Below are 13,959 nucleotides of genomic sequence, written 5' to 3' on the forward strand. Positions count from 1 at the left end.
ATAATATTAAGGAATTATTTACCTTAAATAAGCTCCGATATCTTGCTAAAAAGGTACCTTAAAGTTAGTTTTGCCTCATTTCAAATGTATTAAGACAATTGCACAAGAAACTAGACCAAAAATACTTGGTAAGATTTTGTGTTTTTTCAGTGAAGAAGTATGAGACGTGCAATGGGACACCTTTAGGACCTGCTCTAGGTTCTCCAGTTTGGCACGGAGTCTCTGGTTCTCTTCGAGAACTGAATTGTGTTGAGCGGTCACTTCAGAGAGATCTTCCCTCAGCTCCTCATTCTCAGCCCGAGTCTAAGAGACAGCAACGCGTTAACTGACTAATTCCCAGTAAATCCACTGCATCAACCCGACTGGGACAGAACTGGTTGAACACCGACCTGGTCGAGCAGCTGCGCCTTCCTCCTGAGGAGTTCTGCCTCCTCCTTTAGTTGCTCATTTTTGCCTCGCTCATCCTCAAGCTGGCTCTCCTGTTGGACACACAAGCCCAGTCTTCAGACTCACCTCGTCTTTAAAATATAAAGCAGCAGCTGACGGGAGAACGAAAGGATGTTTTCTTACTAAATCCAGACATCGCTTCTGTCGCTTCTTTACTTCATGCTCAAGATTTTCACATTCTTTTCTCTTCCTGCTCAGCTCCCGTTCCTGGACCAAAAATTATGACAGTTATTGATAATCAGTCCAAAATAATCTCTGAAAGGTGTAATATAATATAATATATATAACATATAATGCAAGTAAAATAAAAAAATATAAACAAACAAGTGTCTTGGAAAAGTAATGTTCTTTGCATTTTGCCACTTCAGAACCAGAAATGCTATGTTAGACCAACATTCAGTGGCTAATACGTGCGAAGTGGAAAGAAAATGATAGTTTTATTTATTTATTCGTTTAGAAATTAAAATCTTAAAAGTGCGGCATGCATTTGTATCCAATACATTGGATACCCCGAACCAATACATTGTAGAATCATCTTTCTCTTGTAGCAGCGACTTGTTTAGACTTTTTTCTTTTCCTTTGCAAAGGTCCAGGCAGAGAGAAAAAGCATAAATTTTCAAATTTTACCGCACATTAAAAATTAGATTTAGGCATGGATTTGATTGGGCCACCCTGACACTAGATGTGGGCATTATTGTTTATAATTAATCATTAATTTTTTTTAATCATGGCAAAAATTTCTAATTGATTGCTGTCTTGATAAATGGAAGTTATTGATGTTAAATAATAAAAAAAAACCTAAGTAATAGTTCCTTTTGCAAATCATAATTTTTATCGTTATCACAATATCAAAATTGTGCTCCCTCTGACAGGTTTTCTTTCATCACTCAGTTCCTTTATTCTTCCGTCGACTCTGACCAGCTTCCCTCTCCCTGCTGAAGACAAGCAACATGACAAGCTTTCAGATTTTTTTATTTTATAAAATAAAACTCTCAGTTCACTATAATGATTCAACGTCTGTGTTGGTCTGTCGCATACAATCTAAATAAAACGTTAAATAGCGGTTGAAACCTGGCAACATGAGAAAACGGATGAGGGGCATGAATACTTTTACAGCGCACAATTATACTGTCATGCAAAAGAGAATACATTGACTTTACTTTCCATGTTGACCTCTGATACAACACTGTAGAGGCATTACAAAGATTACCATCCTCTAATTATTCTAAATGCAGCTTACATGCAGGAGAAGCAGAGCAGAAATCAGCTTATTTCAGCACGGCCACAGGGTCTGAATGAAGAAGCATTACCTATCGACTGCATAGGGGGGGAAAGCTACAGAGCACACTGGCTAATTGCTGACCACAAGCAGCTGACAGGAAGAGATACTGCACTGTCACCAGCAATGACACGGCAAGACAATACTGTAAAGATAATTAAAACACAATCTGTGGTCCAATTTGGTTGATTGTGTGTCAGTCGCAGCATGAAGGACAAGAATGATGTGTACCGAGTCAGGATGTCCTGTTGTATATAGAACAGCTATCCTTAAAGAATACACCATAGTTTTCTGCTCTTCCTTTAACTAGTCCAATGGCTGTCCATTAGGTCACCTGCGTTTACATGGTTTCCACAGGTTTCAAATTTAAGGCTTTTAAAGACTTTTTAAAGGCCACTGTGAATGAAATTTAAGACCTGCATCATGACGGAAATGTATAAAGGAAAATCTGATATTTTGCTATGCTCTCTACAGACTTATCACCCATAGAGACAAGCTTTTGGCACAGAATGCCTTTACCACTGTATGGTTGGCAACCATGCAAGCTAGCAAGGGTATATTAGCTGCAGCCTCAATCACAGAACGCAATTAAGATGTCTCCATATCACTCAAACTTTTGACTGACAGAACAGTCCTGCTGGAAAAATTTAAGACCTATGATTAACGTGTTTAACGCCAACTTAATTTTTTTTAAAAATTAATTTAAGACATTTTAAGGCCTTAATATTAGATACAGGAAGTCAAGACTTTTAAAGGATGCCCGCACACCCTGGTTTACAGGAATTGTCACCACTGGCAGCAAATGTTTCAGAGCAGCTGCCTGATGTTCAGCTGTGGCCGGCGATCAGAGCTGCTCAAATTTGATCTTTTTTCCAGTCAGAACACATCAAACCCAGACACTAAGAGGTTCTGCTGACAATACTCTTCAGTGCAGATGCTGTTACTGAGTGAAGACAGGTCAAAGTTACCTACTTGCAGTATAGAAGTTGGAAGCTGAGGAAGCCGTTTAGAACTGTATTTTATACAGTACACATGCTATACAAAGAGAGAGCATAACTTTGAGGAATTAATAGGAAGGCTGAGCGGAGTAATGTAAACCTGCCCATTTTTATCTATTTGAGTTTCCAGCTTATGCAGCGGAAAAATATGGATTTTAAAATCTAATCTTATGTTATAGTAAAGATTTATACTACCAAGTAGTATTATAAAATATGCTAATATCACTTTAAAATGTCAATCCAGTAATCATTTTGTTTTTGCTTAAAACAATGAAAATGTAATACAGAACAGCGAAACCTTATTTTACAGCAAAAACTCTCACAGAGACTGTGTGACATGCAAATTCACTCACCACAAAGGGCAAAGAAAAGATTTTGAATAGTCTGAGCGGTTTTGGTATTAAAAACTAAAGCATGAGGTCAGAGGAAGTGTCCGGTCGCACAGACTTCTGTGACTTTAATCACTCCATCACTTACTAAGAAGCCGTTTAAAAGCACTAGTTCAATACCTGGAAACTAAGAACATGATTGTTACAATAAATGTAACCATCCACCTGCTTCAGTCTGTGAACAGATCAACAAACAGCATGTATGTAGATTATTTAGTTTGGTTTAAAAAAAGAGCAGATCAAGGTTTGTGACATATGTTTGTAGAATGTTGAATTTAAAGAGATAATATTGTAATCTCTTCATTTTCTTTCGAATTCAGACAAATACAAATGGGAAACAAGTCATTCTATGGAAGTACATCTTTCACAATCAGTCTTTTTACACATTTCATTGAACAATTAAAGTGAGTGATAGTGCTGGAAATTAGCATTGGCAAACAAAACCCTGATTCTATAGCCATTGTGACTGCACATGATCTTTAAACAACCTAAACCAGACAATGCCCAAAAAATTACCAAAAAAAAGTTTTATTTTTTACTCACACAACAAGCAAAAGTAGTCTGCTTTCTGTAGAAGAGGGATCTTGTACAACATCTTGTTTTATTTAAAACATAAAAATGCTCTTTCAGTTTTGCCCAGCTAGATTTAGCTTGTGTCTTTTCAGCAACAAGAACAGAATACCATCTGTGTATACCGTTGCTTAATGGCCGTACTCAAATCTGTTTTACAGTAAAAATGTATTGTTCTAATATGTATTGCCAATTTTTTTTGAAAAGTACGTATCATCTTCCTCCCACCTCACAGTTACATACTACTATCACAATAAATCCAAATAAAATGCATAAAAGTTTGTTGTACCAACGTAGTTAGCGACCTTTTGAATCACTAAACTTCTATCTGTTGCTGCAATAAGTTAAGCATTTAACCATGTTGAAGGAGTCCTTAGATTTGTGCTTAGTGCAGTTTATCGAATACTAACCTATTTGTGACAAAGGTTATGCAAAACAAGCAAGGCTAAATTAAAATTGGAGGTAAAGTACAGTATAGATGAGATTTCTGGAACACGCTCTTTAAACCTGGTCTCAGCAGCATATTCACATTCCCAAAGCTCTTCTGCTGCAGTATGTAACTTTTACAAAAATATGTTTTTTACACATCTGTTAAAACCATCATCATGTCATGACAGCGTAGTATGAGACAGACAATATGTGAACAGATCGAGCTCCTCCGCCTTCTCCCAATGCTACTATTGCAATCTAAACAAAATTCACCGTTGTTAAAAACAGCCAATCAGAGCCAGGAGGAAGGTCTTGGCACTGTCAATAATCCTCGCATAAGCGCTGCTCAATTTGGTAACCGCTAGAAACAACTTAGGAAACCAATTATTCGCTAGTTATCGGTGGCCCTGCTAACTAGTCTTAGCATTTGTGGCAGGCTTTGTTGTAGTGTACTAGCTGAAGCGTAGCGGAGAGCAAGCAAGAGGATGTGAATGGTGTGTACACAAGAGTGATTGACAGCGCTAAGACCCTACGCCTTGCTGTGATTGGTTGTTTCTGACCAGGAGTGGTGTATTTGTTAAAATGACAGCAGGTCCATAGGTTGAAGGCAGATGAGCTTGATTTTTTCCATAGATTATCTTGTATTATACCGTCATGACACAGTAACAATTTTAACAAATATGAAAAATACATATTTTTATTTAAAAAGGTTGATGTTTTTGTTGATGAGAACAAAAACAAAATTATCTTACCAGAAACTGTAGTCGCTGCTTCTCTGTGGGTTCCTCCTGGTGGGAGGAGGTCGGGCTAAGGCCCGGTGGGGGCGTCACTTGCAGCCACGACTCCCCCGCCTCTGCCGGAGTCTTCTCACACCTGGATGGAGCTTCATCTAATGCCACACACGGGGGCTCTCCTAAAACCTAACAACAAAAAACAGCAAATGTATAGTCACTTGATGTAGCGACAAGAGCGAGCAGTGAAACCTAACTCTGCAAGAGGGGCTGGGGGGTGGGATTAGATCCGAACCGCCTTCCAAGTGGTCCAACTACAATCAAAGAATAATCCAGGGGAATCCCTTGAGCCTCCAACATGACTGAGACACATTGGCCGTAAGACTGTCCTCATTAATTAGCCAAAGTGTAGTGACTTGCATGTTTCACTGAGGATATTTTAGCCGAATTTGTTGCTTAAAAAAAATAAGAAAAAAAGAAAACCCTGATATTATTCTGCAGCCGGAGGTGCAGCTGCAGGAAATATTTGTACTGGTTAAGGATCGGGAATCAGCATCTAATTTTAGAACAAACTGACTAATACTCTGAGTAAAACTGTGCTAGTACAGCCAAGGCCGTGACCCAATAACAGGATCTAAGATGCTCTGCCACATGCAGAAAGAGAGGCCTATTCATTGCTTTACTCTTTTATTTTATACAAACCGTCTTCCAGTGTGTAGGGTACCGTTTCACTTGAAGCTGATAAGTGATTTTGACTTTTCAGAACCTAATCGGTGATCTGTCTATGCAGTTAGGCGAGGGTATCTCAGGTTTATCTTTTGGATAGAAGACCAGATGGTTTAGAGGTGAATGGCGAAAGGCTGCAGTAAATCCACCGGCGCCTGAACACGAGTCTCCTGCAGAAAGAACAGTTACGTTCTGTAATTTGTCCATTTGTAATTTGCCCAGGCTTAGGTGATTGTTGCAGATTCCATCACATTGCGGATGATGGCGCGGCAGAGATCGCTGTATCCTGGCAAATTTCCCATCTTGTATTTGGTCAGACATACTTACCCCAGTCAATCCTCAAGGGATTCCTACTAAGCTTGTAGCACTTCATACTGTACACACTGATTAGGCAAGTTTAAGTTGGTGCAATAAGATGATTTGCTCTTGCTTGTGTTTTCGGTGTAAGATTACCGCAACATTTTGATTCTCAGTAATAAGCACATTTTTGCCAGCTTTTTATTACATAATGACCTGCTATTTTAAGTTAAAATAAGTCTGAAATAGGCATGGGTTGGTTACCAGTACTCAGGTATACTAAGGTTTTAAAAACTACAAAACCCTCTAATGTTCTTGTAATGAGACGGCAGAGAAAATGATAGAGTGATGGGATTTTCTCTGGTTGCATGGAGGTGCACTTTGGAGAAGTTGTTAAAGTTAAAGTTACATGGAATCTGCATGTCCTCTCCTTGCAGGCACAGGTTCTGCCTGCATGGAGAACCCGTGCCAGAAGAAAGCCTGGGTACTCCGGCTTTCTCCCACCGTCCAAAAACATAACTTTTTGTTTAACTGATCAAAATTTCCCTTATTTATGAGCGTGTGTGTTTGTTTTTGTTTGTCTCTTTGTGTTACCCTGTGATGGACAGACACAACCCCCATCCTGTGCACTGCTGGTGAGCTGGCTGAAAAAAACAAACAAAAAAAACCCGGCAAACTTTTTCCTTAGTTAAATGAAGGACACATTCAGCTGTATTTCTAGTATTATAAAAAACACTGATAGTCATGAGATAAAAATTGAAAAAGGACCACGTCACTCTTACTAAGTCAATTCTCTTTGTAGTACATTTGAGACTTTTCTCTTTTAAATAAAAAAAAAATGACTGTAAAAGAAATTAGGATTATGTTCTATAGTGTTGTTAAAGTGTTTCCTTGAGTAAAACTTTCCCCTCAAGGTTATGATACGATGAGAATCTCATGCTGACCCTTTCCTGTTCTGCTATGTTGGATGTTTCCGAGGGACACCGTTTATAAATATATCATATTCTGTAATCCTCACGTTGTTCCTTGCAAAGAGAGCAACTGTTTTTCTGAAATGACAGGTTCGAAGTGGATATAATCAGTGTTCGGGCACCATGAGATATAAACCTAACATGATTTAGGTGAATAACCTCAAAGAGCCGAATATTATGTAAGCTCTTGTTTATACAGTGGTGAGGGGGGAAAAAAGAGCCCGTCTGATCAAAGCTTCTGCCATAAATGTACATTTGCAGGCACACTAACCTCACTAAGATTTTGTGTAGATATAGCTGTAATTTCGGGAATATTCTTTACTGATGCATGCAGCACAATGTCAGCGTCAAGTTTGCTTAACATGATTATTTTTTAATAGTTTCAACTTGAGTCCCGGGAGTTTACCTTAAAAAAAGAAAAACATCCAAATCTCCCTCTGAAGTAAAATTTGAAATGATCCTTCAGATTCACTTGGACCAGAACAAAGAGATTACAAATAGTTTCAAAAACATGCATCTGGAATGTATTTTGAGGAAATAATTTTAAAAAAAGAAGAAACAAGTCTTATGTTAGTATTATTCACATATGTTTACATTTGAATTAAAAGTCATGCATGGGAATGTTACCATTTTGATTTTATGGGAGAATATGTCATTTTTACTAGTTATCCATTTACCAAACGTATGTCTCCTTATTTTCCTGCTCAATGATTGTTAGTCAATCAATAGAAAATATGTTTAACAGTAGAGAATTCCCTTTTTTTTTTTTTTTTTTTTTTTTAGAGATGCACTCAATTATTTGACAATTTGAAACTGGCAAATTTTGAAACTGGCCATAAAGAAGTCTAAGAGTGTGGAAACTAGTTTACATTACTTTTGAAATATGCACAGAGACTTGTTTCATTAATGTTGGCAGTGATTGTCACAAATATATTATCAATATATTAATAATTCTGTCTTAACTTTAAGATGAACCTAGAAACCAAAACTTAAAAATGCTTTACAGCGACTGTTCTCCTGCACAAACAGCAGGGTATAAAATCCACTTGAAATGCAAATATTTAATTACTGCTTATAGATGGAAAGCCAGAAAAAATATTTAAATGCTTCATTTTATTATTAAACAAACAATGGGCTTAAAAAAGGAACAGGCTTAAAGAATGTATTGACAGGTCAAATTTTTATAAAAATAGGACAATCCTCAGCATTTTCATGCTTCCTACATGCCTATCTGTAACTGTGGGATTTTTATAGGTTTTGGCCGATGTAACAATAAAACTGGATAAGAGTTATGTTTGCCTTTCAAGCTGAGCTGTGATTAATTTTGTATCATTCTAGACAAGTGCTAAACTAATTTAAAGATTGTGCTTACAATTATTAGAAGCCCGATGAGTGAATCTTCTTTAATCAGCTTGAAACTTATCCACAGAATGTAGTGCTGTAAATAGCGAAACACTTCTACATAAAGCTATTTTTACTTCTGGGATCTTGGAAAAATGTCAGAAGTGATCCCAGTACCAGAGAAGCACTGATCCGATCTTTCTTGTTGGGTGTAATTTCTAGTTTTCCTTCAGGCCAATTCTGATTTTGAAAGCATCCCCAGTTATGTATTAACATAGGATATGTTACTATTCATGTATCTGACTTGCTGATCGTCATTCAGAGGCGATAAAGTGAAAATTTTCCGATTCCAGCATCTGGCTTATTGACTGGTGCACAAAGTGAGCACTGCATTCTTTAGTTTACAATAGCAAATGTAATAAAACTATAAACTTAAAATGAACTCAGGTCGCTTGCCAATAAAAATATCACTTAATGAAGAGGACTAAAGAAATGATGAGTCTCCATTGTAATGAGGAGACCAAAGCAAGTCCCTCTAAACATGGTTGAGGTTTAGGTTCTGTTTGCCCACTCAGTCACACCGATGTGCTCCATGGATACTGCAGAATCGAGTACAACCTGGGCCCATGCGTACTAAAGCAGGGCCAGATCCCATTCAGCAGGCCCTGAATGCCATAAGCACATTGGTGTAATCCCTACAGACTACTGAAACGGGTAACTGGATCACTTCTTTTAAAAGCATCTTAATGGATTGGCCTGGCCGTTGATTTTCTTTTTAATGCGGAGCATATCGATGTCCACCTATCAAACGCTCTGTCGAGACGTCCCGGGTTTGTTCTGTCTAAATTCTGCATCTGGAGGCTCCAAATTAAGACAGTAACAAAACCCCAGTACCTGCCAGGCTGCCCTTCACTAGGCCTCATGCTTTCTGATTTGGAAGAAATTGGTAGTCAGTTAGAAAAAAAGGTAAGCGGTTTTTTTTTTTTGCACAGATTTACAAAAAAAAATAGTCATTTACAAAAACAGCTAGGATATTTCAATAAAAACCTGCTAAAATGCAAGTTGAAGAAATACTGAAACTTGTTCAAATGTGTCAGAAATAATATTAAGGAAAGAGCTAATGATTTTAAGCATAAATCTAACATCTCACATCTTAAACCCTTTTTGCACAAACCTTTTTCGTAATGACGCTTATTTAGCTTTTTCCCCCCCTACTTTTAGTCCTGCACAGTTTCGCATTCACACCGAATGGTCCCAGTTGGAGTTAGCCAACCAGAACCAGAATAAAACAGCTGACAACTACACAGAAAGAGATGAGGCCTCAAGAGAAAAAAAAAGCAAACCTACCCCTTCAGTGTGATCTGTGGCAACATTAAGGTTTCCCTTGGCCTGCTAGATATCCAGAGCAGGGCGAGATGGAAAAGTCTTTAGTGCGGCTGCAGTCTTACCTACCATCCAAAACCCTCTCACCGCTGCTACAGCAACAGAGAGCGGATTACTGGACTGTACCATTCTGTTGTTGGAGGGGATTAGAGTTCACACAACATGGCCCCTTTCTGGGTGTGCGCGTGGCATTGGGAGTGCATGTGTGCGTCCCACAGATGAGAGATTACCACAATCGGCATTCTCACTCGAGCTTCACAGGCAGAGTATTTATTTCATGGGCAGAGGAGAAATTTGCAATAACATTATCTGTAAATCAAATGAATGTCTTTAATGTTATGTAAAGTGATTTACATCCAAAGGGAGGCTCCACCTTTAAAACATGTTCCTCAAAAGGACAGCAGAACTAAAAATTTTGAAAACTGATGCGAGTGTTCATGCTTTATATACCAACATTATTATGAACAGATAGGAAGCAGATTGCACTAATGAGAAACATGTCTGAGGTTTTTGTCCACTTTAGGGTTGATACCGGAGTGTGCTGTGTGACAGAAGCGAGTACAGAGAAGATCAGCATCACACGCAGAGAGGATCAGAGTGTATGACTTTGGTAGCTTTGATCAGACCCAAGTTAAAGACAGGGAATCGCCTCATTATGGCTTGTGGGAGATTAGTATCAAGTCCAACGACAAGCCATTACATAACACTGAAAAAAACGGCGTCCATGCCAATGTAAACAATGTTTTTGGAAAACCTCAGAGAGCGGCATTTTCCATCACCGACAACAACTTCAACCCCGACTGCGCTGCAGAAACGACTGTTCTGATCTGCTCTGTTTGCAAGTGACAGCAATCCAAAACGGTGTTCAATTAGGACCGGACATTTACTGTGAGTACTCATAGCAAGCAAGGGTCAGTGTGGAATTAGCTGTGTGTCGTTTTTTTTTTTACCTTCTCTTGCCCTGCCTCTTTGGCGTTTTCCTCACACTTGTCTGTGCCATCGCCGTCAGGCCTGAGGCCGGGCCTTTGCCTGGACGAAGTGACAGACAGCTGCCTCTGAAGCCGCAGCACCTCCTTCTGAGACTCTCTAAGGAGTTTCTCATATTCCACCCGAGACGACTGAACAGAGGAATCCTGCAAAGGCACGGGAAGCAACATCTGAAATAACGTCAGAAAAATGGAACTAAATATGAATTATTCATTTCAATCTATATCCTAAACACTCAACCGATTTAAAGAAAAACTAATAATGTCCATTATGGCCAAATCTTTGTTGCTTTTACAGTTTAAAATGAATTAAAATAGTATTTTAACCCATGAAACAAATGTAGATATAAAAAGTTAAGATCAATTTGATTTCAGTTAGACAGATATCAAAATTGAGTGTTGTTTGATTTGTTTAATGAGACATTCATAGGCGTCCTGTTGTCACTGTGCTGTATTTGTTCCCTGAAAACCTTTTTTGTTTTATAACCAACAGATGCTCAGATTAGGAAGAATCAGCTCCTATTTCCAAAAAGGCACTGAGACAGGCAGCCTGTTCCTGCACTGTCATCTATCTGTCCTCAGCAGTGACGCAGCCTCTGTAATACAGGCTTAGGTTGGATGTCGCAGTACCCAAACTGTCCAGCAGAGAGCAGCCTTGTGGCAGAGATGACAACTGAGGTTGAATGGAGAAGAGTTTGACAACTTTGTTGTTTTAGCTCTTTCTAGGCCAAATAATTTGACTTTGATTACTATGAAATAAAATGTATGTACCTTAGCTGGTCCGAGTCGTGCCTCGAGCTGTCTGCACTCCTGCTGCAGGGCAGCAATCTCTTTGTCTTTAGAGAGCAGTGCATCAGCATGCTGGGCCAGGTCACGAGCTCGTTGGCGGGCAAAAGCTCTTTTGTACTGCTCCACAGCAGCAGGTCTGATGAGCGAAGGAGGATTCACCTAGATTAGGAAAAGAGAACTTAGTGATAAAGTATTGAATACAATAAAAAACTAATTGAACATACAGTATATATACTTTTAAATTACAAAAAAAAAAAAAAAAAAATCAGTATTAGAAGACATGTACATTCGAAATGATTGCATCAGCCAACACTGGCAAAATTTAGCTCCCAAAAAATTTGCTGGATTACTGTCGGGTGTTATAGCAACTGACTTTCCAGTGACACTTTTTCATTTGCAATCAAATGAAAAAGGGTAATTTTTCACTTTTTAGCTACGCACAATATTTATGTGCATGCATAGCAAGAAAAAAAAGAAATAACACAGTTAATGCTAATTATTTTATTGATCAAATCTGGGTTTTCCTCTAATCATTTAGGCCATCTTCAAATTTTAAAATGAAGTTCACATTGGGAGAAAGGCTACATTGCCTTTGTGCCTGCTCTGCATGCTCTGTTCGCTTTGTTAAAAACGTCACCCAGTGGCTGAAGCATGAGAAATTTAATTTTATGATGAAGTGAATCAAGTGATCAATTTTAAAATCAAGTGGTAATTTTCTTAAGCTGAATTCATTCTTTTGCAAGTTTTGTCCGGTTACACAATTAACTGGAACCTTGTGAAAACACATTACTGAGCCGACTTAACAAGTTATATCAAAACAGAAACATTAGCCTAGCACAAAAAACGAACTGTTCAACATGAAAACATCATCAGCAGGAGCAAAACGGCGGGACAGTTTTGAAGAATGTAGCCATATGTGATGAGTCAGATAAGTAACTAAACAAGAGAGTGTGTGTGTTTTAGAAAATAAACCATCAACACTTGAGGATCCAACATATGGTGCAAAATTGAACCATTACTTTGCAATAAGCAATTGGTGTCTGTGGTACAAAAAGTGCCATCAGTAAGCATATGCACTGACTGATGGCACTTTTTAAATTTCGTTGTTCTTGTGACAATGACAATAAAGATTTATCTATCTATCTTATCTTCATGGACATCATCACCACAGACAGATGAAAATGCCAGATAACTGAGAAATCCAACCAAAGACTGAATCTATCAAGTTTGCATTAGATCAAGTGCTCAGCACAAGAGCCAGACTGATTGGCTGTGATCTACCACAACACAGGTGTATCACGAAGACAGTCTATCATATAAAAGTATGCTGACAGGCAAAGCGGTGATATATTGCCATTACCAGATGGCTGAACTAAAATGGGAGAATCTGTAGAGGCTGGAAGAACTATAGTCAAATGGGATTAAGACTTTGTGGCACTCTCAGATCCAACCTGGCAAATTCTGATGACTAATCAATTAGTTACTGGGACCAGTAGTCATCAGAGCTTTTTGGGAATGTGACCTTCAAACTGAGAGAGTTGTTAAAACAGATTCCAGGAACACCATCATGGCTAAGCCAAGCTAACTCTATTTATAAGAACTTTTAAAACAGCAAAACTGACCAAAGTGTTAATTACAGAATGGAACAGCTAAAATACCAAGAAAAGTTCTCAAGCACCCAGATAAAACACAGCATGTAAGTTCTGGTTGGCTGGTTTGACTGGTTTTTGTGATGAATAATTTATTTCTTTGAAGTTAGAAGCAGCTTTTTTTTTTTTAGCTTTTGGCGAGGCATTGTGACAACAATAAGCTGCATTTAATTTAATTTTTTAAGTAAGCGGTAGAAAACAAACTCCCAGCAAAAGAAAGTGTTGATATTTATCAGTGTGGTGTACCACTTTGAGGTTGGCCTCCTGTAGCTTGCGAGCTCTCTCTTCCAGTCTCTTAGCGAGAACAGTCAGCTCGGTGTTCTTTCTCCTCAACCGCCTGACCTTCTCCTCAGTCTCTGGGGCGCTGCTCTTTCGCTAAAAACACCAAAAACAAATATCACTATCACAAAGAGTCTGCAGTGAGTGGTCCACCAGCCAAACAAACAGGTTTTAAGTCATATGAGCTGAGGAGGGGTTTAATATATAGACATATCCTGCCAATTTAAAGTCAGAAGCCTGTGCTCCCACAGTACACCATAAAGACATCAGGCTAAAATATTTGACTGAATAAATTCCTATAAAAAAATGAACAAAAAGTGTCGGAATATCTCTTTAAAGTGTTTTGTGGACCTGGCCTAGTTTCTACAAAGCTTTTCATCAAGGGTACACACACACACACAGTTATTTTTAGTCCTACCAGCAGGCCATTCTCTTCCCTCAGTGTGTTGCAACTCTTCTCCAGTTCGTCGAGGGCTCGCAGGAGTTCTGAGTTCTGACGCACCAGAAATCCGTAGTCTGTCCCATTCTGTGAAAGAACCACAGCAAAAATATTCATTTTAACATCTACAACCTCCAGTTTTTTTTTTTTAAAATACCAGAGTACAAAACATTCTCAGGGAGGAACCAATTAGATATTGCACTGTGGTACTGTATTGTTAAAATATTTCACAGGTTTTTGCTTTTTTGTCATACCT

General features: G+C 38.5%; 1 protein-coding gene across 1 annotated transcript in view; it reads right to left on the reverse strand.

Annotated features, from left to right (window-relative positions):
* The window catches only part of tspoap1 (TSPO associated protein 1), a 63,617-nt gene that overhangs the window by 30,814 nt on the left and 18,844 nt on the right, over window positions 1-13,959 (reverse strand). Inside the window, exons 3-10 of the mRNA XM_032576373.1 lie at window positions 13,683-13,790; window positions 13,232-13,360; window positions 11,319-11,495; window positions 10,512-10,694; window positions 4,865-5,032; window positions 571-654; window positions 390-479; window positions 181-303 (exon numbers count right to left, since the gene is read on the reverse strand). Of these exons, the coding sequence (XP_032432264.1) occupies window positions 181-303; window positions 390-479; window positions 571-654; window positions 4,865-5,032; window positions 10,512-10,694; window positions 11,319-11,495; window positions 13,232-13,360; window positions 13,683-13,790 (1,062 nt within the window). The remainder of the gene's footprint in view (window positions 1-180; window positions 304-389; window positions 480-570; window positions 655-4,864; window positions 5,033-10,511; window positions 10,695-11,318; window positions 11,496-13,231; window positions 13,361-13,682; window positions 13,791-13,959) is intronic.

The sequence above is a fragment of the Xiphophorus hellerii genome, chromosome 11 (genome assembly GCF_003331165.1).
Source record: "Xiphophorus hellerii strain 12219 chromosome 11, Xiphophorus_hellerii-4.1, whole genome shotgun sequence".
NCBI classification, from domain to species: Eukaryota; Metazoa; Chordata; class Actinopteri; order Cyprinodontiformes; family Poeciliidae; genus Xiphophorus; species Xiphophorus hellerii.